Raw genomic sequence first — 26,205 nt, 5'->3', positions numbered from 1 at the left:
GAAAGAAAGAAAGAAAAAGAAAGAAGGAAGGAAGGAAGGAAGGAAGGAAGGAAGGAAGGAAGGAAGGAAGGAAGGAAGGAAGGAAGAAAAAGAAAGAAAGAAAGAAAAGAAAAGAAAAGAAAAGAAAAGAAAAGAAAAGAAAAAGAAAGAAAGAAAGAAAGAAAGAAAGAAAGAAAGAAAGAAAGAAAGAAAGAAAGAAAGAAAGAAGAAGAAGAAGAAGAAGAAGAAGAAGAAGAAGAAGAAGAAGAAGGAAGGAAGGAAGGAAGGAAGGAAGGAAGGAAGGAAGGAAGGAAGGAAGGAAGAAGCAAGCCCACCTTATTGTTAGTTCCTAGCCAACTTCTTAGCATATAGAAGGGAATCAGTTCACTGAATTCAACCTAAATTCCCCCAGGCCTTTGGTAAACGTGAATTCCTTGCACTCTGGGTTAGGAAACAGACAATGTGAGAAATTATTTTAACAGGACTGTGGGCAAGCTGTCTGGGTAACAGACAATGCCATATGAAGATAATTTGAACTCCAGCCTATACCAATCGGAGGAAGAAGGCCAGCTAACTACAACTTCAGTGAACACAGCCGCTGAGGAGGTGGAAGGATCAGGGAAATAAAACAAGATTTAACATTAAAATACCTATGGTCCAGGCACTGTGCCCACTTCATTCACCTATATTTTCTGACCTAAGGGAATTCAACACTGAAAGCTGGGCACTAATATCCCCATTCTGAAGATCGGGAGACTGCAGTTCAAGAAGGTTAGGGAAACAACCTAAGGTGACATGTTCTACGACTCTGCCCTAGGCACTGTCGGTGCAACCAACTACCGTTCTTGCCGGTGAGGACAATGAACTTGCTTTGTTACTGACTCAGTTTATTGTGACTTATTGTGACAAGTGTCCTGACATACTTGCACTTGGTTCTGCGTTCCTGACCTTCCAAAAACACAATCTCTTTCATGTCTATACAGTTTAGCCTTCAAAGCCCTTTCACATCTATAGGGGTAATATTCTTCTTACTATGGGGAAGGGCAGGGCCTTTTATGCCCGTTACACTTAGAATAATGCCAGAAGAGTTTTTTAGGATCATCTGCTCCAAGTGTAAGTCCTTTCTTCCAAGCCTGTCTAGTCCACAGTCAAGACTGCAGGTGGCGACCAGAATGTCAGGCGTGGCTCTGAAAGAAGGGGAACGAACCTTATAAATTGTACTGATACTAAAAGTAATCACATCTTTAAAAACAAAACAAAACATAAATTACATTGCCGTATGGAGATACAAGAGGGAATCCTAAATCATTAATGGAGAAGGAAATGATTTCCTATATAGGCCATTGGCAGGGAGGGGAAAGAAGGCACAGCAGGTTAAAAACCCAGAATTGCTACTGTTCCAAGTTGAAAAGCTAAGGTGTATGCAGTTTAAGACCACGGTGCAGGTATATATAAAGAAAACTAATATATACACACATATTTATATGTGTTCTTATATCAAAAAACCAACAATGCACACATACACGTGTATATTTTCTGATACTAGGTTGCTGGATCCAGAAAAGTTGAGGATTTGCTTTGGGCACTGTACTAGGCCAGTGATTTAAATTATCATGATCTATGTTGCCCTTTTACAAGCAAGAAATTATTAAATCTGCAATGTATACACTAGCTTCCTTCATTTAATAAGCAGTGGCTACTACAGGCAGACATTGCCCTAGGCACTTGGGATTTGGCAATAAATTAGACAAAATGTCTCTCTCCTGGAACTTCTATTTTAGTGGGGCAGACAACAAAGAAAAAATATCCAGGTGTGATGACGTGGTGGCAGTGGAGGGCTAAGAAGTAAATTGTATATATTATTTTGGAGAATACAATATCTACATTACTTGTCAGAGTTATTGTGAGGATCAACTGAGAAGGAAAGTCTGAAAACAGGCCTTATGTATTAATCCTATGAAGCATATGCTCCAACCTCTACTAGTCTGTCAACATTTGTGGTAATATGCATTTAGAGATTCAACAAGTGTTTGGTAGGAGGATGCAGATACATTTTGAATAATTTCTAATTAGTGAATCGACCGATGTCCTATTTCAATGAGCCATTTCATGATAGCAAGACATTCCAGGAGCCCACAAACCACACTATAAGCAAAGTTGATTAGGAGCTGAAAACACATGAGGGAGACAAGCAAATACATGACTGTAAGAATGGCTATGGAGTGAGAAGGTGATAGGCTGAATAAGCATCAGAAAATGAGACAACTGCATCCAAAGAATCTTTTAATCTACCCAAAGACCTTCTCTAGCAAAATTATGACCAGTGTGTCAACTTAAGAGGTAGAATTCAGCCCATTTTAAGCACTTTCAGCTCATTTAAACTTTGACATAAAGTGCTCCTTCAAGCACAAAACACAATGGTGCCTCCTGCACTCAGTTTAAATTAAGTATCATTTGTTCCAAGTAGAACCCTCCTAACGAATGAGAGACAAATGGCCCAAGGACAAATTTGGGAGTAAAACACTGCTTTTAAATACTAACAAAGTAACTGGAATTGGAACCGGGCCTTATTTCCTACTCTTCTGTCAGGGCTCTGCCATCCTGTCTGGACAATTACTGTCTCCCTCCCTGTGTATTTTTCTGTTGACTTTTTGTGGTTATCATCAAGTGGACTAGGTGGCCAAGCACTTGCTTTAAGGCATAGGGGTTCATGGAAATGGCAGAACTACCATAAAAAGAGCATTCTTTTACTGTGGTATAGGTATTTAAACAACACAAAACCATTAGCAACTGTTGGCAGCGCCTGGCTGGCTCAGTCGGTGGAGCATGTGACTCTTGATCTTGCGGTTATAAGCACAGGTCCCACATTGGGTGTACAGATTACTTAAAAATAAGATCTTTAAAAAAAAAAGTATTAAGAACTTTAAAAACTCGCTACTCAAAGTGTGGTCCACATACCAGCAGCCATCAGCAGGGAAAAAGAAATGCATATTCTCAGACCCACCCAGACCTACTGAATCAATTTCTAGGGGTAGAACCCAAGGAGCCACATCCTGAAGAAACTCTCACAGATGATTCTTATACTTGCTAAAGTTTAAGAAGTACTGTTTTATAACACAAATGCACTAGCTCTTAGATACACTGGTATGGTTAGTAAGAAAAATCTGTTTATTTTTCCTACCTAGGATTCAATTGAGTGTGAATGTTATTCTGTTCTATCACGTTATTGGTCAGCCTTCATTTCACATGTAAAAATATAAAATATGTTAATACCTTGTGTCAAGAACCAGCAAGTCAGCAAAATAAAAAATGAACAGCCAAAATACATGCTATCAATAGGGACTCATAATTAGTTTTTATCAAAATACTTATGTTCAGAATTATCCAATAAGATAAACACATTCGCCAGAGGCAAAGCAAGTCTACATTTTAGAATAATTTCTAGCATACTTTGTATGTGTATATATGGGCATGTGTACATGTACGTATATACACGTTTGTGCATATATACACATACGCAGGTACACACATTTTGGCCTTTAAGGAGCTTAGTGTCTGTAAAATGTGGCCATATGGACTCCCTATGATTATAGATCCAAGGCTATTTTTATTTTTTTTTGTTTTCCTTTAAATTTTTTTATGTTAATCACCATACATGACATCATTAGTTTTTGATGCAGTGTCCCATGATTCATTGCACATAACACCCAGTGCTCCATGCAGAATGTGCCCTCTTTAATACCCATCACCAGGCTAACCCATCCCCCCACCCCCTCCCCTCTAGAACCCTGTTTGTTTTTTATTATTTTTATTTCTTTGAAAGCAACCATTCATTTAAAACTGAAGTACTGAGCATTTCAAAAATAGGCAGAAAATCAGTTACTATCACTGTGAGAAGAGACTGCTCTCTGCACCACGGATTCCAACACTGAGGAGTACTGCCCAACAATACCAGGTAGACTCCTACCTACCTATTCATGAAGAATCAGAGGACATTCATCAAATATGTGCTACTAACCAATTAAAAAAAATTTTATTCAAGTATAATTAACATAGTTATATTAGTTTCAGATGTAGGATATACTAATTCAGTAATTCTCAGTGCTGCTAACCAATTTATTATAAACATAATAGAACTCGGGAAATAAAGTTCAGTAATTAAACACTGAATAAACAGGCTAAAAAAACTTTTTTTCTTCCAAAGAGGAATAAACTCTCTCTCTTACTACGTTTTTTTAAAAGGGGAAAGAAGGCCATTTTTCATGACATTCAATTATCAGTTCATTCTTCACATAATTCAGGACGCTGTTTATGACAGTGGGACTAGTTTGTCTGAAGAAGTTTTAACAGCTATTTTCAAGAAGCTATTTCAGGCAGCACCTAAACTTCTACAGGAGCTCCACCTGCTTGTGTTTTGACTGCTTACAGACAAAACTCCTGCCCTACCCTCAAACTCTTTCATTACCTTTACCATCCTTTACTTGCTCTGTTTCTTCTTCCATGATAGGAAAATGTTTATCCAAGAGAGGTGCACTCAGAAAGTGCAGTATTTCATTTTACTTTCTCCTATAAAGCAAAATATGAAGGACAGAAGGAAGGACAGTAAGAAGGGAAGGAGGAAAAATAACCCATTATTTCCTATCAAATTTGATAAATACCTATGATGGAAAAAAGATAAGTTTATTTTGAATTGTTTTAATTTACAAATACAAAACACCTTGGAAGACAAAAAAAAATGAAAGAAAAACACAAAACATTGGCAAATTTTTACTCCATGAGCTTCTCAAATCCTCACTTATTCACCAATCCCCAAGATGAAAAACTCTTCTAAAAAGGTATTCAGCCGCCACTGTAAAAGAAGGAAAAATGGTCCATTTGAGTGTATAGAACATTTCAATAACAATAGTTATTTGAATTGCAATATGCTACAATTTTATGGAACTAAAATCAGTTATTTGAGAACCCCAAGAGAGCATAAAGGAGAAGAGACTGTACTTTGAAATCTTGGAACGGAAAAGATCCTTAGAGATGATGTGGCTTCTGCACAGGCTTATCTTAAAAACTCACAATCCTCTTTTGGGAAATGTGTTTAACAGTCTAAGTCTTATTTAACAGTCTTGTCTTTCTGTTACATATAGGACAGTTAGTTGGTTAAGTTTTTCAATTTGATATACAATCAGCCAGTTGAAAATAAAGAATAAAACTAGCTCAACCGTTCCTAACTACAATCACTAAAAAACGGGTTTAATCATAATAAAAACAAAAATCACCTTTTCTACAAAAGAACTTCTAAATTTCAAAAGCCTAAACATTGTAACAGTATGTGGAGATATAATTTCAGTATTGTTTAATAATTTTTCTTAGGTAGGCTCCACACCCAATATGGGGCTTGAACTCACCACCCTTGAGATCAAGGGTGGCACGCTCTACCGAATGAGCCAGCCAGGCGCCCCTAGTTTTGTTTAGTAATGTTAAAAAAAAGAAAAGTAATTGTATTACTAGATGAAAGTAATACGCCTGAAATACTCCTGAATGTTTGCTTTAATGTTAAGTATTTTTAGTGTTTATGTTATTAAATTGTATTGCTGTAACTAAAATATCCACAACTATATAAATCCTTTAAATTATCATACTACGGCTATTACTTTTGACTGCTATAATTGTATAGAAGAGGAAGAACTTTTATCATAAGGAAAATAAAAAGTGGTAATTCAGCCTAATGAAAGAGAAGCTTGTGATTATATTTCATTTGCTATCATCCCAAAATAACTAGAACAGTGACTTATGCTCTTTTCAAGCAGGAAAAAAAAGATCTTTTGGTTTTACAGACGTCAAAGAATACCATGAGAAGAGTAAGTTTTGGTAGCTTTTCTCACAGAATGTTTTATTTGGTCTTCATGTTAATGTAAAAACTATCCAAAGGTAGATTTTTAACTCCTTAAACTCTGAAAGAATTTTGTTACTAGAAGACAAGTTTTCTAAGTAACTAGCTGTTGAACAATCTCTGGTAAGATTGGTAAAAGATATTATGTGTTTGCCATGGAAAGAATTAAGAGAAAGGAAACGGAATACTTGTTTCAAAACCCTCTTGGGAACAATCCAACTAACCTCAATCCAAAAGGATGCGCTAAGAGCGCCTGTCCTAAACAGGCCACAATTTAGATAATGAAATAAAAGATTTTCTAGTACAAAACTAGGATAAATAACAATGTTGGATAGATTAAAAACTCAAAAGTCTTCCCTAAGGGAATCTAGGAAAAAGGAATTTAACAAGGATAATGTTCCATTCTTAAGCTAAAAACAAACCACCCCAACTGTTAAAACCCAGGATAAAGGAAATTTATTGTAGCAGTTATTTGTGAGAAACTGTGTGAGGATTTTCGCCATTAGCAAGAAAACATCTGCAGCAGGCCTTCAATTCAATCCGAAATACTGGATTTTAAGAGGACTGATGAAATGCCAACTGGAGCACGAAGTAAGGAATGTGACTCAGAATTGGGAGTGTTCAACTGAGCCAGAATGAGAGATGACTCTTAATAACGGTTAAAAATAGAGGCTCCTGGGTCAGTCGGCCTGGGTTTTACATGCCATTTTACCGCTTACCAGCCAAGCAACTTAAGTACTTATTCTTCATGCCTCAGTTTCTTCATCTATAAAATGAAAATAGTAGCGCTGATCTCACAGAAGTGTCATGAGGATTAAAGGAGTTGACTAAAGCAGGAACAGTCCCTGGCACACTTGCCCAATAAATGTTAGAGATTATTATTAGCATCATGACCATTAGAAAAAGATAATAGAACCGTTAAGTTGTTCACTTAATTCAACAAACTCTTATTCACTGCTTTTCATTGGTACAGGAAAGAGTATATTGGACTAGGTTCTGCAGTATACACACACACTACAGAATACATATGTACACACACAGATATTTACATATATTAACATTTTCAGCGTGTGTATGTAACTATCGACAACAGGATTACCTCAGAACTCATAATCTAAGGTGAAAGGCCCTATCGATGACTCAAGGCAGACAGTAATGTCTGCCAAGAGAGAGTTAAAAAGACAGTATTAAGTGAAGGCTGGGGGAAAAATGTAAAAAAGCACTCATATAACAGAACACTGAAAGAAAGAGACATCTGTTGTTCCAAAGGGTAAAACTAAGAACAATGAGGGGTGTTCACAGGAAATAAGTTCCGTATCAATTGAAAATATTAACTGTATCATTTAAACCTGTCTGACACTGGAATGGGAAGCAGGTCTCTATCTCTCGTTCTCTCTCTCTCAAATAAATAAAATCTTTAAAAAAAAAAAAAGAAAAGAAAAGAAACCTACCCCTTCTGCTTACTGATAAGGTTAACTGTAGCCCAGGGACACGAAGTGTCGGGTTTCCTACTTCTACCTGAGTATTCTCTCCATGATTCCAGAATTCCAGAGCTGGTATTCCTCACCAGTAATATAACAGATTTCTGAAGTGATGAGGTAGATTTGAAAGACTTGGTCCTTTCCAGGTCTAACCTTCACTGATCCTGAAGTATCTCTTTGTGGCACTTCTGCTTAATAACTACAACAACCTACTTAAAAAATTCATCTGACAGGGTGCCTGGGTGGCTCAGTTGGTTAAGCGACTGCCTTCGGCTCGGGTCATGATCCTGGAGTCCCGGGATCGAGTCCCGCATCGGGCTCCCTGCTCAGCAGGGAGTCTGCTTCTCCCTCTGACCCTCCCCCCTCTCATGTGCTCTCTCTAATTCTCTCAAATAAATAAATAAAATCTTAAAAAAAAAGGAAAAAGAATGTCTCTTCAACAAAAGTTATTAAAAAAAAAAATTCATCTGACAATATCATTCAGTCACTTGTCATTTAGAATACAAATTCCACCAGTATCTATAGTAAAGTATCTAGGACTTAAAAGATTTATAGTTTACAAAGCATTTCTAAGTAACTGCTCCAAAGCTCCCTATCCTACAGAATAAGCCTAATAGGTATCACTACCTCTAAATGACAGATAAAGCTCGGATTAAATAAATACAAGAATCATAGAGCAATTAAGTACTGCAACTCATAGTATTGTCTTTACACCAAACTAAAATGCCTAAAACTGGGACGCCTGGGTGGCTCAGGTCATGATCCCAGGGTCTTTTGGGATCAAGTCCCTCATTGGGCTCCTTGTTCAGTGGGCAGTCTGCTTCTCCCTCTGCCTGCCGCTCCCCCTGCTTGTGTGCTCGCTCGCTCTCACTCTCTCTCTGACAAATAAATAAAATCTTTAAAGATAAATAAATAAAATGCCAAAAACTGAACTATTCAAATTGCTCATTGCCATTAGATTTCTCCATAACTCGTAATCAATTGGAAAAGAAAAGCGTTTAGCAAAGAATAAAGTGATCCCAGTGTTTCTCAGTGTTTCCTTCTCCTCTCTAACATACTAAAGGTTACGAAACCCTCCATTAGTACCAGTGGCTCGTGAGAGTCACAACTTCCATTTCAGTTCTTACCCAAATTTGTTTTTTAGGGTTTTACATGACTTAAGTCATTAATCTTTACTATAATCCAAGTAAGAGCTCTTAGCCTTATGGAATAAACTGGACACAGAGCAGCTAAGTATATTGCCCAAGGTCAAGACAGCTATTAAGTAAAAAGAAAAGAGGATCTGAACCTTTCGAGATCTGGTCTAGTTTGAACTCTATCAAGGCAGTGATTTTCAGACAGGGAGCATTTCTTCTGCACCTTAAAAACCAACAAGTTAATATACAGCATGAAGAAGACTTAAATTTGACTACTGGTTCTATCACTTGCTTTATCACATAGTGAGGGTTTTTAACTCACTTCCTTGACCCTTTAAAATTTTATTTATTAAAGAAAATTGTACCTATCTCAGAGTTGCTATAAAGATTGTAGAACATATAAAATCACTCCTAATTTTCAGGTACTCAAAAAATACTAGCAGACTAGCAGCATTAAAAAGTCAAAAGACACATCTATGTATTAACAAAACAGCAGGCAGTCAACTCAAACGATCTCAATTTTTTTTAAAGACTTATTTGAGAGAGAGAGCAAGTGAGCACATGTGAGCAGGGGGAGGCGCAGAGGGAGAGGGAGAGAGAATCTCCAGCAGACTCCCCAAGAGGAGCCTGACGCGGGGCTCGATCTCACAACCCTGAGATCATGACCTGAGCCAAAATCAAGAGTCAGACACTTAACCAACTGAGCCACCCAGGTGCCCTTCAACTGGTATGCTATCCTAGACATTGTCTATTTCAAAAAGTTTACTTACACAATGATGTTATTAATAGGGATATGGATCAATTTCACAAAAAAGCCAATGAATCCCATTATAGCAAATCCTATTGCTGTCGCCATGGCAATCTTCTGGAATTCTGGATTTAAAAACACAAAATTGAGATTATTTTTTGCACTGTCATTGCAAGTATAGGAGAGAAAACTAACAGTGACATAAATAAACATACTACTGTACATTTCTCCTGATAGTAAATATATAATTTTAAATTAAACAAAACATGGTATTAAGAAATAAATTGCCTGACACTTAAATTTTCGAATTTTATTGATATTTAAGGACATAGAAATAAAGTGGCTACCCATGCTAGTGAATCCACCAACAAGCAACAAAATATTCTACCTTCTTAGCAAATGAACAGAATATCAAAAAGAAATGAAACATGAATAAAAGAAATATACAGAATGTTTTTAAAAGTTGTTATACTGTTAAAAGTATTAATTATAGAAACACAAAACATGACCTTTTTTTATAAATAGGTCTGTTGTCTTTGATATCATAATGAAGCCAGAAATAAAGCTTGAGAAACTGGGCTGGGTACAATCTTATGTCAATGCTTCCATTTAATGTCATTTCCTCAGGGACGCCCCCCTGCCCTCCTGACTTGGTTAGTCGTCTTATGTGCTGTCCAAACTCCTATTTCTCTTCTATAGGAATTACTACAGCTGTAATTAAAGTGATAACTGCCATTCACGACTGTCTTCCCTGAAAGATTCTAAACTACCCAAGAGCAAGGACTATTCTCTATTACATGTTTTTATTATTATACTACATACGTATTATAAATGTAATATATTCTCCATTACATTCCCAGCTCCTAACTTCAGGCAGCACTCAAATGAATAAAGGTAAACAAATTCTGGTGCACCTTTTAACAGATGAATTACGATAAATAAGAATTTAACTTCCCAGGTTGAAAACAACTGTACTGTTGATTTCATGTTAAGGTTTTGCTTAGGGGAGGAAAGGGGAGGGGGGCAGTGGCAGAGCAGGGAGGACTCCAAAAGATTTTCCAGAGTGGAAATGTGGAAGATACTAAAAACTCTGAAGTCATTAACTATGACTAAGGCAAACCTAACATGGAAAATAAGACTGTAATAATATTTCACCATTTGAAAATACATAAACAGAAAAATCTGTATAATGTAAAAAAGTACATAAAATTTAGGAAGAAGTGACAGGATTAAAAAGCAATAAAGCAAAATTAATCACTACAAATGCTGATGAAAATAATGCACAAGTTATTAAACAGGAGGATTTTAATCAAAGACAAGACTTAGGAAAATGCAAAGATTTAACCTTTCCTCCCATTTTTAAGCTATTACCTTTTCTATCAGGTTTAGTGCATCTTTTAACCAGCCGAATTGAGTCCTTCACAAACTGCCGACTTGGCTCAACAAACTGCATTACCTGATCCATGATGCCTATTTAAACAAAACAAAAAAGTAAGAAGATAACTCACTGGTATTCCTTATCATAAAGTAGGTACTCGCTCAGTTATATCAAAATGTAAAGGCGACCAGCCATGAATTCATGTCTGAGATGAGTCAATTCCATCTCATAAAATAAAACAAAAAAAAAAAATACAGATTCCAAGCCTAAACTGATATTATTTTTATAAACTCCAGAGAAACATCAGATCCAAGGCAGTAAGAAAAGCACAGGTCTTACCTACACTTTTATGCTCCTAACATAACAGGCTAAATAATTAACAACCCATCCTCTCCTTACCCACTCTGCGGTCTTCTCATTGTTCCTGCTAAGGAACCAGCAATGTTGGGATCCAACAAATATTTTCTATATTTTATCGTAAACTCTCAGAAACCAGTGTCAAGTGCAGTGAAGGCCAACTATGGTGCTGCAAGAGTCTAGACTAGAGGCAACATGGATTTCAATCTGATTGTTTTAAACTATGGCCACACAACACTTTTGGAAAAGAGTGTATTTGTGTGGAATAGATCTATAAAATTTTCAGAAGATTAAGCCAAGATCCAGATTCTGAGAAGCTATTACCTACACTCCAAACCTTCAGTTTGGACACACCTTTTAAGAAAACACCACTTATATTTCATCACATAGGTTCTTCTGAGACGTCTATCACCCAATAAAGAAATATCATCCAATCCCAGCTTTGAGAGCCACTGGTTATGAAAGAATGAGGCCAATGTATTCCTCGCATCTTAGTTTGTCTCTAGTGTTTAGAAGAGGGGCCAGGCACATGAATACTCAATAAACTTCTGTTAAATCCATGAATGAGTACCACTTTAAAAGCAGCTTGTGGTCCAAATCCCTGTCTATGAAAATAAACTCTTAAGCTCCACTTTGCTCACTAGGGCGGGCAGGTGGAATAAAATTCTATAAACATTCTGAGCCAAGAACGTTGGGTCCCTCCAAAAACATACTTTATGCCTGTTTTCTTAGTAGTTCACTTAACTTTATTCTTCAAATCCAGTGGTCTTAAACTTTGTAGGTATCCTGAAGAAAGCGAAGGGCTATTTCTTCGGGGTGGGGGGGAGCACAACGCACAACACTGCATTCACTTCCAGCGGAGGGGATCCAATAACACACTATGATCTCTCGATCTAGAATCTAGACCAGTCTTCCCACTACAGCCCACTCTTCCGAGACAGGACGCTACACTCAAATCCCCAAAGCCAAGCCCGGAGGGAACTCCGGCGGCTGGCCATTAACCCTGCCTAGAGCACGGAATACACCAACAGCCCCCAACAGAGTACGAGCTGCACACAGAGGAGGCCGAGGGCAAACAGCCAGAAAGCCGAAGCCTGGGCCAGGACTTTCAGCGCTGAAGGACCAGAGGCCATCAGAGCCACTCTCCTTCGGGATCTCGGGAGGCCGCGGCCCTGGGACCTTGCTTCCACAGAAGGCCGTGCGAGTAGGTGTGTGGGCAGCTGAAAGCGCCGGACCTCGGTCTCAGACCTGAGCGATCGGCCCTTCCTACCGCCCGCCGAGAGCCTCCCGGCAACCCCCACCGGCTCGCCCACGCCCGCCGCCGCCGCTAGTCACAAAGGGTTCATCCCCAAGCCCACCACGAGACAGAGCCTCACCTGCCAGCCAACGGCTCAGACACCAGCGACACGTAGCACAAATACGAACTGACCTAGGGCCACCGGAACCGGAAACCGGTTATCTGGCCTCTAGCCCGCCCACCCTTCCGTTCATTGGTCCTTTACGCGGAGACATCAGTGCGCAGGCGCAGCTCGAAGTACGGCTTGGCCACTCATCCCGGAAGAGGTACGCTGCGGCGCTTGATGACGTGCGCTCTTTTGGGGTTTGGCATAAATAGAGGTCGAGCAGAACTCTTATTGTTGGTAGGAGTGTAAGATGATGCAATTTTTTTGGAAAAGGTTTGACAGCACGCATCACCCTGTTACCTCATAATTCCAATTTTAGGTATTTACTGAAGATATGTGAAAATATATATGTTATATGATATATGAAAATATATCCACCTAAAGACTTGAACAAGAATATAGCACATTTATTTGTAATAGTCAAAAAAAGTAAAGTGATTCAAGGGTCCATCAAAAGAAGAATAGGATGATGTATAGAAGTGTTGAATTACTGTATTGTATACCTGACACTGTATGTCAACTAAGTGGAATTAAAATAAAAATTTTTATAAAAAAGAACAGATAAACAGGTATATTTCCACAATTAAATGCTATTACACAATTGAGAGAGAAAAAATGTATATATGCAACAATACTGATGAATATCAAAAACCTGGTGAGTGAAATAGTTCTCTGAGAAAGAGTGCATACTTTGCAATTCTGTTTTTAAGAAGTTCTAGGCAAGGTAGAATTAATGTATGGTGAAAACAGTGTTTGGAAGTAAGGATTGAGGAGGATAAGGAAATGGGTGAAAATATGTAACTTGACAAGGGTTAGGGTTACACAGGTGTCTTAGTTCAGGCTGCATAACAAAATACCATAGACTGCATGACTTAAACCATAAATATTTATTTCTCACAGTTCTGGAGGACAGAAGTCCCAGATTAGGGTGCCAGCATGGTTGGGTTCTTGGTAGAGGACCTCTTGTTTACAGAGGACTGTCCTCTCTTTATATCCTCATACGGCTGAGAGAGTGCTAGTCCTTCCCCTTATATGGGTACTAATCCCTTCATTGGGCTCCACCCTCATTACCTAATTATCTCCAAAAGGCCCCACCTCCATCACAGTAGTACTTCAACAAGAGAATGTGTTTGGGGAGTTCAAATGTTCAGTCCATAGTAACAGGTGTATGCATTTCTCACAGCTCATCAAATAGTACTCTTAAGGTCTCTGCATTCTACTTTATGTAAAATTTGCCTCAAAAACTAAAGCACTATAAACAGATATTGAACCTTGGTTAAACAGGAGTGAAGTATACAATTATCTGCAGTTTACTTAGGTAAAAAGGTGGATTCATGGTTTGTTAGAGGAATGGATAGGTAAGTGATAAAGCAAATATAGGAAAGTGTTAATTGTAGACTCTTGGTTGTGGTGGTGTAGGTATTCACTGAACAATTTTTATGTATGAAATCTTTTGTAATATGGGGAAAGTATACACAGATCACTAATTCAAGTTTTTTTAAAATTTTGGTCTGACAAATAATGATGAATATAAATTGAAAGTATATGTGATAGAAATTTTAAATTGCCCCTTAATTTAAAAATACCAGTGAAATACTAATGGTATCATTTGAGATAAGCTGAATTAATGCTCCATTTAGATTCCTGAATCTCTGCCTGAAGGAAAAAAAGTTAAAAACCCTGTGTAGATAGAAAAAATTTTAAAACATCACATTTAAGTAATAAAGCCTCTGGTTAGATCAATGAATATTTTACTCAGAGTTTTCATCTTTTGTTCCTTAAAGTAGGAAAATATAACCTTTAATTGCAAATGGGATACATCTATCTTTTTGTTGTATATCACCTAATCTTAAGTATCAGAAACTGCGAAGAGCTACGTTCTTTTAAAGGGAGAAGGTGATGCTCAGTAAGTATAATAGACCTACACTTGGAGTAATACAAAATCATGAAAGTGTTACTAGAACTCCAGAAAAAAATTGAAGATTGCACATAGAAACAAAGAGTCTTTGGGGCAAAAATATTTTAGAGTTAAATATGATGAAGTCAAATACAGTTTTTAAAGTACTTTAAAGAAGTTATTCTGTCTTAATTCCCCATAAACACAATAACTAGAATAGGGCAATGAAAATGATTTGAGAGTTTTAAATGGCAAACACTTAATTACCAGCAACCCTACATTGTCAGTTCTAATAAACAATTCTTGTTAGTTCTCTACAGCATTTGACACCATCAACTACTTCCTCTTGAAACTCTGCTACCTTTACTTTAGGATAACTAAAAACAAAAACAGAAAGGTACTTTCCCGACCATTTCTGAGTCTCCTTCAGAGACTTTATTTCCTGCACTGGTCCTGTATGGTCAACTATACCATAACACAACTAACTAACCCTAACTAACTAACACACAAGCACAACATCTGATTTAACATCATGTTTATTTCTTGCCCATACCCCATCTAAGGTGGACTTGAGGTAGGGATGTGGTCTGTTTTACACAGTCATTTAGCATCTCAGGCTCCTTAAATTGTGTAGTGCTGCCAATTTCTAGGGCCTTGGAGTCTTCTGCTGCCTCCTTTACATCCAGCCAGGAAATCAAGGAAGAGAAAGAATGTGGAGGCTTGAGTGAGACTTTAGAGGCCTGAAAACAGCATCCATCACTTTCCCCTGAATCTCATTGACCAGAATTCACCAGTATGGCTTCACTGAACTGTAGGAGTCGCAGGAAACAGTTTCATTGTGTGCCAGAGGGGGAAGGAGACATTAGCATGACTGAATAATCAGCCAGTCTTTAGCATTTTCTTAGCTATTTATGTTCCTAAGAGTTCCATTCTCAAACTGTTCTTGCATTTTAGATTTTTCAGTTGATTCTTGGGATTTTGACTAGTATGAGTAGATTACTGACAAGTCTATATCTCTGATCAAGGTTTTTTTAAAAATTAATTAATTAATTAATTAATTTTTTAAAGTAATCTCAACCCCCAACATGTGGCTCAAACTCACAACCCCGAGAGCAAGAGTTACAGGTAACTCCACCAACTGAGCCAGCTGGGCACCCCAAGGTCTTGTTTAATGAAAAAAACAAGGTAGAGAAAAATGTGTACAGTATGTCACAACTCATCTAAGAAATTTTAATAGTATCTCCACATATATAATGTTTTTCCAAAGATTTTTAAAATATATTAATTTAGAGAAGGAGAGAGAAAGTGCTTGGGTGCACACGATGAGGTGGGAGAGGGACAAGCAGACTCTGCACTGACCTGAGCCAAAACCAAAAGTCAGATGCTCAACTGACTGAACCACCTAGATGCCCCTATATTTATTTTTTTAATGAAAAGATGAACTTTGAAAATTATTTGACTACCTGTAGTGTAAAGAGAATAAGGATAGAAGCGAACCCTATTTGAATATATCTCATTTAGTAGATTTGATTTTGGAACTGTGAATATTTTATTTAATTACTTTTAAAGTTAATCTTTTAAGAGTAAACTTTTGCAATATAGAGCCACTGTTCTAAATTATTTTGAAACAGTAATCTGTGTGATAGAAGGATAAAATGAAAAGCATAAGCTTAAAGAGTTTTTAGTTATATTTTTGGTAGGATTGATGGTATTGTTTTTGAGACTTATTTGTGCATTATGGGATAAAATAAGTGAGTAATATGTTGATGTAATTGAAAACTAGAATTTTCAGAGTTCCTGAAAGGAAAAGCAGGCAAAAGACTGGCATGGTTAAATTAAAGCCCTGTCATCTTTAGATTGAATTGGAAATACCATGTATTTATGGAGTATTTTATCTGAAAGAAAATAAACAAGATTACCTGGTTCTGTGCTCTAAAAAGGCCTAGAAACAATGTTCAACCCAGTAGCAATGAGTTCCTAGCTCTATACTATTTTCTAGGAAAAGAAACCAGTGCTTTGTGGAAAAATGGAAGATTCAAGGCTGAGGCAGGAAATCTATAGGATGAGTTTGGACTATTATTATCCAAGAAGGCTACTAGAGTTCTGTCAGAAGGACTCAGGAGCTCACCTGAAGAGCTTCCTTCTGGCTAAAGATGGGACAGTAAGGATGATAAATGCATTGAATATGTTTAAATCCATGTGTTTATAATTATATCAAAAAACTTTTCAGTCACCTTTGGAGAATATAAATGAAGCATGTAATTAATTTGAAAACAGGCAAATAAAGGGTAAGAATCAGGCATTTATTCTAATTTTCCTGTACCATCTGACCAAACTCATTGATAAGGGGAAACTTCTTTTTATGAAATTATTCCAGGTACTAAACAGCAGCAACAAAATGATATATAGTGAGAATATTACATGTTGTACTAACAATAGATTAATGGACCTAGCTGTAAATCAGATTAACAGACATTTCCAATAAAGGACCAGATAGTAAATATTTTAGTGTTGGAGGCCATAAATCTTTGTGTAGCTCTACTGTTGTAGTAAAAGCTGCCATATGAAACATGTAAAAGAATGGATGTGACTGTGTTCCAATAAAACCTTATTTATAGTAATAGAAGATCAGATGGTCCACAGGCCATAGTTTTCCACCCACAATCTAGGTACTGCTTATCAATGCCTGATAACATCACAAAAGAGAGAAAATCAGACAGGTACCCCTGGTGTAAGAATGACATAACATCACCTATGAAATAGCTTTGACAAAAGATAATAATTAAACCTAGTCTCTCATCAAAACTATAGATGTAATGATCGATTTACAAAAAATATAGGGACTGAAGAACATGTTAAACTTCACCACCAGTATGCAGCCAGGGGGAAAAAATGCACATTGGGAGACATTACAGGACAGATGGCTGTTTTCTAAGAAAAAAAAAAAAATTGCAAGAAAAAAAGTGGAATCTATGAATTATATATATATGTGTATATATATACACATATGAAGATCTATCCATTTATTTTAGAGAGAGAGAGAGCCAGGCAAGGGGCAGAGGGAGAGGGAGAGGGAATCCACAAGCAGACTCCCCACTGAGCACAGAGCCCATCGTGGGGCTCAATCCCAGGACCCTGAGATCATGACCTGAGCCAAAACCAAGAGTCAGCCACTCAACTGACAGCCACCCAGGTGCCACTATGAATCAAATATATTTTAAAAAGTATGACAATTAATGACATATTTATCCTGAGTCAATGAACAAGCTGATATTTTAAACACACATGAATTATATCTATAATATTAAAATTATTGTTAATAATTTAGGAGTGATCCTGTTATTGTCCTAACTTTTAAGATAGGTGAAAGAAGAATTGCTAGTTGGGGAGTGGAGAGGGTAGTCCATCAGTTTAGCTGTTTTACAAACTGGATTCTGCATAATACTTAAGGCTGAGATTGTACCATTTTTTGGTTGGTCTAGCATTTTAACTCCTCAGCTAGGGGCAGACAGGGAAGGTTGTCAGTAATTTCTACCTAACTCCCTGAGTTATATAGTACTGCTACAGAGGGTGGAACATGGGCAAACATAGTGTCAAAATTAACCATGTAGTGTATATTTAGGACAAATTCCATCCACATTTTGACATAGGTTATTATCTTAATTTTCTTGGTTGTTGAGTACATCTTAAAACATGACTATATTTTGAGATATTTTTAGCAAAAATAACACATGCTAATTATTTTAAAAATTCAGACAAGTAAAAAAAAAATGTTGAAAATAACCACTATCCTTCACCTAGTAAAATGCTTTATTAACAGACAAATCTCATTCCAGTTCTCTCTATGCAGATATACAGATATCTAGGTGAATAACCAGAAAACAGATATATAAAAAAATATCATATTAAAACTATGTATAAATACTTTGACATTAACAAGAAAAATGAACTGAAATCAAAATGAAAATTTCTTATTTCTGAATGTAAGATAAACATTTATTTACCTCATGTGGTATTGCTCCTTAGTTATAACTCTTAGGTTATTTTTTCTTAAAAAATGAGAAAAACATGAAGGTTGGAGTTATTGTAAGATATATATTCTTAAAATGTTTTAATTTTAGGCCATAAAATTGGTACCTTGCTGTGATGAGAAAATTAACACCCTTCCTCCTTATTCCCCGCCCAATTTCTGTTAGTGTTTTGGAATATTCCCTAAACGAGAGATGATTCTTTTGGTGAGGCCCAGTTTAATTCATTTAAAACAATAAAGTAAAAAATTGTAAGACCCCCCCCCACACTTCTATTCACCATCATACTAGAGTCCTGGATAATGACATAAAACAAGAAAAAGGGTAGGAGGAAGGCATATAGAGTTAAGAAAAAGAAAGAAAATTATCTTTCTTCACAGATGACATGATTGACTGTAGAAAACCCCAAAGAATCAAGAAAATCTGGAACTAATAAGCAGTTACAGCAAGATTACAGGATATAGAATTAATATACAAAAGTCAGTTGCTTTCCTAGATACCAGCAATGAAAAATTGGAAATAAAAACTACAGCATCATTTTATTAGTACCAAAAAGAGAAGGAAGATGGGAGGGAGGCAGGTCAACATAGATATAAATTTAAAATATGTATAAGATCTATGTTAGGCAAAGTATAAAATTGATGAAGGAAATCAAAGAAGATTTAAGTAAATGGAGAGAGATTCTGTGTTCATGAATAGGAAGACACAATATTTCAAGATGTCTATTCTTCCCAACTTGGTATTCAACACAACTCCTATCAAGATCCCAGCAAATTATTTTGGATATCAACAAACTGATTCTAAAGTTTATGGAAAAACAAAAGACTAGCCAACACAATATTGAAGAAAGATGGAAAATTGTCAGTACTAGGCTTTAAGACTTACTGTAAATCTAAAGGAATTCAGACAGTATGGTATTGGTGAAAGAATAAACAGATCAAATGAACAGAACAGAGAACCCAGAGATAGACCCACACAAATATAGTCAACTGATGTTTGACAAAAAGCAAAAGCATATAATGGAATGCAGATAGTCTTTTCAACAAAACTACTAGACCAGCTGGAAATCCACATTCAAAAAGTGAAACTAGACTCAAACCTTACGCCTTTCACGAAAATTAATTCAAAATGGATCATAGACCTAAGCATAAAATGCAAAACTGTAAAAAGTCTAGAAGATAACATAAGAGAAAACCCAGGTGACTTTGAGTTTGGTAATCGGGTTTTAGATACAACATCAAAGGACAATGCATGAAAGAAAAAAATAAGTGTGATTTAATTAAGGTCAAAACTTCTGCTGTACAAAAGACACTGTTAAAAGAATGAAAAGACAAGCCACAGACTGGGGGAACATATTTGCAAAACATATCTAATAAAGGACTGTTACTCAAAATATACAAAGAACTCTGAAAACTCAGCAATTTAAAAAAAAATAGGCAAGAGATCCAAACAGATACTTCCGCAAAGATATACAGATGGCAAATGAGCATATGAAAAGGTGTTCAATATCACATGTCATCAGGGAATTGCAAATTAAAATAATAATGAGATACTACTACTACTACTACTACCTGTTAGAGTGGTTAAAATCCAAAATACTGAGAACACCCAAGTGCTGATAAGGATGTGGAGCAATAGAACTTTCATTCATGTCTAGTAGGAATGCAATCACTTTGGAAGACAGGCAGTTTCTTACAAAGCTAAACATAATCTTACAATACCATCCTGCAGTCATGCTGCTTGGAGTTGAAAACTTATGTCCACAAAAAAACCTGCACGCAGATGTTTATAACAGCTGTACTTATAATTGTCAATATTGGAGGCAACCAAGATGTCTTTCAGTAGATTAATGGATAAGTGAACTGGTACATCTATACAATAGAATATTATTTAGTGAAAAAAGGAACTATCAAGCCATGAAAAGGCATGGAAGATGCTTAAAAGCATATTGCTAAGTGAAAGAAGCCAGTCTGAAAAAGCTGCATACTACGTGTTTCCAACCATATGATATTCTGCAAAAGGCAAAACTGTAGACAGTTAAAAAATTAATGCTTGCCAGGGCATTGAGGAGTAGCAGGAAAAGGAGGAATAAGTGAAGGACAAGGCATCTTTAGTGCACTGAAACTACTCTGTATGACACTGTAATGGTGGATACAAGGCCGTATACAGTCAAAACCCACGGACATGCACAACACAAAGAGTGAACCCTCGTGTAAACTATGGACTAGTCATCATTGATGGTAACAAGTGTATGTTAGTATAAGATGTTAATAGAGGAAACTGCAGAGGAAGTCAGGGGAGGGTATGGTAGTTTTCTGTACTTTCTTTTCAATTTTTTCTGTGAACACTACTCAAAGTCTATCAGTAAAAATTAAAAATGAATTATAAGACTCGGAGAGAAACTAGAGTCATTCCATTGTTTTCCTTATGCTGTTTCTAAAACAAATTGAAGCAGCATTGAGACTCCTCCACTCTTTCCCTCTATCAGTCTTTGTTTTTTGTTTTGTTTTGTTTTGTTTTGTTCCCAAGATTCTGAGAAATTCAGCATCTCTCCTAAGACAGAGTGGACAGAGATAAGCTTGACCACATACTTAGTTATAACCAACTGACTTTTTAATTTTTTTATTATTCTTAAATTTTTATTTAAATTCAATTAGCCAACATATGGTACGTCATTAGTTTCAGATGTAGAGTTCAGTAATTCATCAGTTGCATATAACATCCAGTGCTCATCACATCACGTGCCCTCCTTAATGCCCATCGCCCAGTTACCCCATACCCGACCCACCTCCCCTCCAGTAACCCTCAGCTTATTTCCTATACTTAAGAGTCTCTCATAGTTTGGTTTGTCTTGCTCTCTAATTTCTTCCCATTCCATTTTTCCCTCCCTTCCCCTATGATCCTCTGCAGTATTCCTTATATTCCACAAATGAGTGAAACCATTCTTCCTCTGATTAACTTATTTCACTCAGCATAATACCCTCCAGTTCCATAGATGTCGATATAAATGGTAAGATTTCATCCTTTCTGATGGCTGAGTAATATTCCATTATATATATACCACATCTTCTTTATTCATTCCTCTGTCGGTAGACACCTGGGCTCTTTCCATATTTTGGCTATTGTGAACATTGCTACTGTAAGTATGGGGGTACAGGTGCCCCATCAGATCACTGCATTTGTATCTTTGGGGTAAATACCTAGTAGTGCAATTGCTGGGTCATAGGGTAGCGCTCTTATCAACTTTTTGAGGAAGCTCCATACTGTTTTCCAGAGTGACTGTACCAGTTTGCATTCCCACCAACAGTGTAAGAGGGTTCCCCTTTCTTCATATCATCACCAACATTTGTTGTTTACTGACTTGTTAATTTTAGCCATTCTGACTGGTGTGAGGTGGTATCTCATTGTGGTTTTGAATTGTATTTCCCTGATGACAAGTGATGTGGAGCATTTTTTCATGTGTATGATGTCCATTTGTATGTCTCCTTTGGATAAATGTCTGTTCATGTCTTCTGCCCATTTCTTGACTGGATTATCTGTTTTTTAGGTGTCGAGTTTGGTGAGTTCTTTATAGATCATGGCTACTAGCCCTTTATCTGATGTGTCATTTGCATATAAGTTCTCCTATTCCATAGGTTGCCTTTTAGTTTTGTTGACTGTCTCCTTGGCTGTGCAGAAGCTTTTTATCTTGATGAGGTCCCAATAGTTCCTTTTTGCTTTTGTTTCCCTTGCCTCTGGAGACATGTTTTGCAAGAAGTTGCTGTGGCCGAGGTCGGAGAGGTTGTTGTCCGTGTTCTCTAGGATTTTGATGGATTCCTGTCTCACATTTAGGTCTTTCATCCCTTTTGAGTTTATCTTTGTGTATGATGTAAGAGAATGGTCCAGTCTCATTCTTCTGAATGTGGCTGTCCAGTTTTCCCAGCACCATTTATTGAAGAGACTGTCCTTTTTCCATTGGATATTCTTTCCTGCTTTGTAGAAGATTAGTTGACCATAGAGTTTAGGGTCCATTTCTGTGTTCTTTATTCTGTTCCATTGATCTATAAGGCTATTTTTGTGCCAGTACCATACAGTCTTGATGATCACAGCTTTGTAATATAGCTTGAAGTCCAGCATTGTGATGCCCCCAGCTTTGGTTTTCTTTTTCGACATTGCCCTGGTGATTTGGGGTCTTTTCTGGTTCCATACCAATTTTAGGATTGTTTGTTCCAACTCTGTGAAAAATGTCAATGATATTTTGATAGAGATTGCATTGAATGTGTAGATTGCTCTGGGCATCACAGACATTTTCACAGTATTTACTCTTCCGATCCATGAGCATGGAATGTTTTTCCATTTCTTCGTGTCCTCCTCAATTTCTTTCATAAGTGTTCTGTAGTTTCTGAGTACAGATCCTTACCTCTTTTGTTAGGTTTGTTCCTAAGTGTCTTATAATTTTTGGTGCAAATATAAATGGAATCGATTCCTTAATTTCTCTTTCTTCAGTTACATTGTTAGTGTATAGAAATGCAAATGATTTCTGTGCATTGATTTTATATCCTGCCATGTTGCTAAATTGCTATATGACTTCTAGCAATTGTGGGGTGGAGTGTTTTGGGTTTTCCACATAAAGTGTCGTGTCATCTGTGAAGACTGAGAGTTTGACTTCTTCTTTGCCAATTTGAATGCCTTTTGTTTCTTTTTCTTGCTGATAGCTGAGGCTAGGACTTCTAGTACTATGTTGAACAACAGTGGTGAGAGTGGGCATCCCTGTTGTGTTCCTGCCCTTAGGGGAAAAGCTCTGAGTTTTTCCCTATTGAGAATGATATTCTCTGTGAGCTTTTCATAGATGGCTTTTATGATATTGAGGTATGTTCCCTTTATCCCTACACTATGAAGAGTTTAATCAAGAAAGGATGCTGTATTTTGTCAAATACTTTTTCTACATGAATTGAGAGGATCATGTGGTTCTTGCTTTTTTTTTAAATTAATGCAATCTATCACATTGATTGATTTGCAAATGTTGAACCACCCTTGCGTCCCAGGAATAAATTTCACCTGGTCGTGGTGAATTTTAATGTACTGTTGGATCCTATTGGCTAGTATCTTGGTGAGGATTTTGGCATCCATGTTCATCAGGGATATTGGTCTGTAATTCTCCTCTTTTGGTGGGGTCTTTGGTTTTGGGATCAAGAAGGTACTGCTGCCTCATAGAACAAGTTTGGAAGTTTTCCTTCCATTTCTATTTTTTGAAACAGCTTCAGAGGAATAGGTATTAGTCCTTCTTTCAATGTTTGGTAGAATTCCCCTGGGAACCCATCCAGCCCTGGATTCTCATTTTTGGGAGATTTTTGATTACTGCTTCAATTTCCTTGCTGGTTATGGGTCTGCTGAGGTTTTCTATTTCTTCCTGCTTTCGTTTTGGTAGTTTATAAGTTTCCAGGAATGCACCCATTTATTCCAGAATGCCTAATTTGTTGGCATATAGTTGCTCATAATATGGTCTTAAAATTGTCTGTATTCCCTTGGTGTTGGTCATGATCTCCCCCCCTTTCATTCATGATTTTATTAATTTGGGTCCTTTCTCTTTTCTTTTTGATAAGTCTGATTAGGGGTTTATCAATCTTATTAATTCTTTCAAAGAACCAGCTTCTAGTTTCATTGATCTGTTCTACCGTTCTGGCTTCTATTTCATTGATTTCTGCTCTAATCTTTATTATTTCTCTTCTCCTGTTTGGTTTAGGCTTTATTTGCTGTTCTTTCTTCAGCTCCTTTAGGTGAAAGGTTAGCTTGTTTATTTGGGATTTGTCTAATTTTTTGAGAGAGGTTTGTACTGCTATGTACTTCCCTCTTAGGACTGTCTTTGCTGTATCCCAGAGATTTTGAACTGATGTGTTTTCATTTGCATTAGTTTCCATGAATTTTTTAAGTTTATCTTTAATTTCCTGGTTGACCCATTCATTCTTTAGCAGGATGCTCTTTAACCTTCAAATATTTGAGTTCCTTCCAAATTTCCTCTTGTGATTGAGCTCAAGTTTTAAAGCATTGTGGTCTGAAAATATGCAGGGGATAATCTCAGTCTTTTGGTGTCAGTTGAGACCTGATTTGTGACCCAGTATGTGTTCTTCTGGAGAACGTTCCACGTGCACTCGAGAAGAATGTGTATTCCATTGTTTTAGAATGGAATGTTCTGTATGTATCTGTGAAGTCCATCTGGTCCAGGGTGTCATTCAAAGCCCTTGTTTCTTTGTTCATCTTCTGCTTAAGTGATCTCTCCATTGCTATGGGTGGGGTGTTAAAGTCCCTTACTATTATTTATTATTATCAATGTGTTTCTTTAATTTTGTTATTTATTCGTTTATGTAATTGGCTGCTCCCAAGTTAGGAGCATAAATATTTACAATTGTTAGATCTTCTTGTTCGATAGACCCTTTAAGTATGATATAGTGTCCCTCTTCATCTCTTATTACAATCTTTGGTTTAAAATCTAATAAGTCTGATAGGAGGATTACTACCCCAGCATTCTTTTGAGGTCTGTTAGCATGATAAATCGTCCTCCACCCCCCCATCAATATGGAGGTGTCTTTAGATCTAAAATGAGTCTCTTGTGGACAGCATTTGGATGGGTCTTGTTTTTTTTTTTTTTAATCCAATCTGATACCTTGTGTCTTTTGATTGGAACATTTAGCCAATTTGCATTCAGAGTAAGTATTGAAAGATATTACCTGTAAAGTCACTGTTTCTGTATATTGTCTCTGTTCCTTTCTGGTCTATGTTACTTTTTTGGCTCTCTCTTTGTTTAAAGGATCCCCTTTAATATTAATTTCTTGCAGGACTGGTTTAGTGATCACAAATTCTTTTAGTTTCTGTTTGTCCCGGAAGCTCTTTATGTCTCCTTCTATTCTGAATGATAGCCTTGCTGGATAAAGTATTCTTGGCTGCCTATTTTTCTCAATAATTACCCTGAATATATCATGTCAGTCCTTTCTGGCCTGCCAGGTCACTGTGGATAGGTTTGCTGCCAGCCTTATGTTTCTACCTCTGTAGGTTAAGGACCTCTTGACTCAAGCTGCTTTCAGGATTTTTCTCTTTGTCTCTGAAATTTGCAAGCTTCGCTATTATATGTCAAGGTGTTTACTTATTTTTATTGATTTTGGAGGGGGGTGTTCTCTGCTAGACACAGATGCTTGTTTCTTTCCCCAGATTAGGGAAGTTCTTCACTATAATTTGCTCCAACATACCTTCTGCCCACCTCTCTCTCTCTTTCCTCTTTTTCTGGGACCCCAATTATTCTAATATTGTTTTGCTTTATGGTATCCTTGATTTCTTGAATCCTCCCCTCATGATCCAGTAGTTGCTTATCTCTTTTCCTCAGTTTCTTTATTCTCCATCATTTTATCTTCTATATCACTGATTCTCTCTTCTGCATCAATTATCCTAGCAGTTAGTGCCTCCATTGTTGTTTGCTTCTCAGTAATACCCTTTTTAATTTCAGCCTGATTAGATTTTACTCCAGAAAGGGATTCTTTGGTGTCTTCTTTGCTTTTTCCAAGCCCAGCTAGTATCTTTATAATTGTTATTCTGAATTCTAGCTCCCACATTTTACTAAAGTCTCTGGCAGTTAGTACTGCTTCTTGTTCTTTTTTTCTGGGATGAATTTTTCTGTCTTGTCATTTTGTCCAGAGAAGAATAGATGAATGAGAGAATAAAATACAAAAATATCAATCCCATTGTAATATGCAGTAGACAAATCAGAAGAGAGAAAGAAAGAAAGAAAGAAAGAAAGAAAGAAAGAAAGAAAGAGAAAAAGAAAGAAAGAAAGAAAAAGAAAGAAAGAAAGAAGGAAAGAAAGAAAAGAAAAGAAAAGAAAGAAAGAAAGAAAGAAAAGGAAAGAAAGAAAAGAAAAGAAAAGAAAAGAAAAGAAAGAAAGAAAGA

General features: G+C 36.8%; 1 protein-coding gene and 1 long non-coding RNA gene across 6 annotated transcripts in view; one reads left to right on the top strand and one right to left on the bottom strand.

Annotated features, from left to right (window-relative positions):
- Positions 1-4,638: 4,638 nt before the first annotated feature.
- SEC61G (SEC61 translocon subunit gamma) lies at positions 4,639-12,449 on the bottom strand. 5 transcript variants are annotated; one of them, XM_025853158.2, is made up of 4 exons: positions 12,340-12,449; positions 10,600-10,698; positions 9,251-9,353; positions 4,639-4,828 (listed from the first exon to the last, which is right to left on the bottom strand). In XM_025853158.2, the coding sequence occupies exons 2-4, from the start codon at positions 10,691-10,693 to the stop codon at positions 4,819-4,821; spliced, it is 207 nt and encodes a 68-aa protein (XP_025708943.1). In that variant the 5' UTR covers positions 10,694-10,698; positions 12,340-12,449; the 3' UTR covers positions 4,639-4,818. The 5 variants fall into 5 exon arrangements, with proteins under 5 accessions (XP_025708943.1, XP_073741130.1, XP_073741127.1 ...); XM_073885029.1 differs by lacking the exon at positions 12,340-12,449 and adding an exon at positions 12,212-12,231; XM_073885026.1 differs by lacking the exon at positions 12,340-12,449 and adding an exon at positions 11,677-12,216.
- A 16-nt stretch (positions 12,450-12,465) lies between these two features.
- LOC141371193 (uncharacterized) overlaps positions 12,466-26,205 on the top strand; it is a 33,170-nt gene continuing 19,430 nt past the window's right edge. The window contains exon 1 of the long non-coding RNA XR_012375951.1: positions 12,466-12,526. This is a non-coding gene — a long non-coding RNA (uncharacterized lncRNA). The remainder of the gene's footprint in view (positions 12,527-26,205) is intronic.

Source organism: Callorhinus ursinus, unplaced genomic scaffold (assembly GCF_003265705.2).
Source record: "Callorhinus ursinus isolate GAN/ISIS: 27379988/994484 unplaced genomic scaffold, GSC_fseal_2.0 scaffold60, whole genome shotgun sequence".
Lineage (NCBI taxonomy): Eukaryota > Metazoa > Chordata > Mammalia > Carnivora > Otariidae > Callorhinus > Callorhinus ursinus.
The sequence above is the reverse complement of the archived record's forward strand: the minus strand, read 5'-3'. Positions and strand labels throughout refer to the sequence as shown.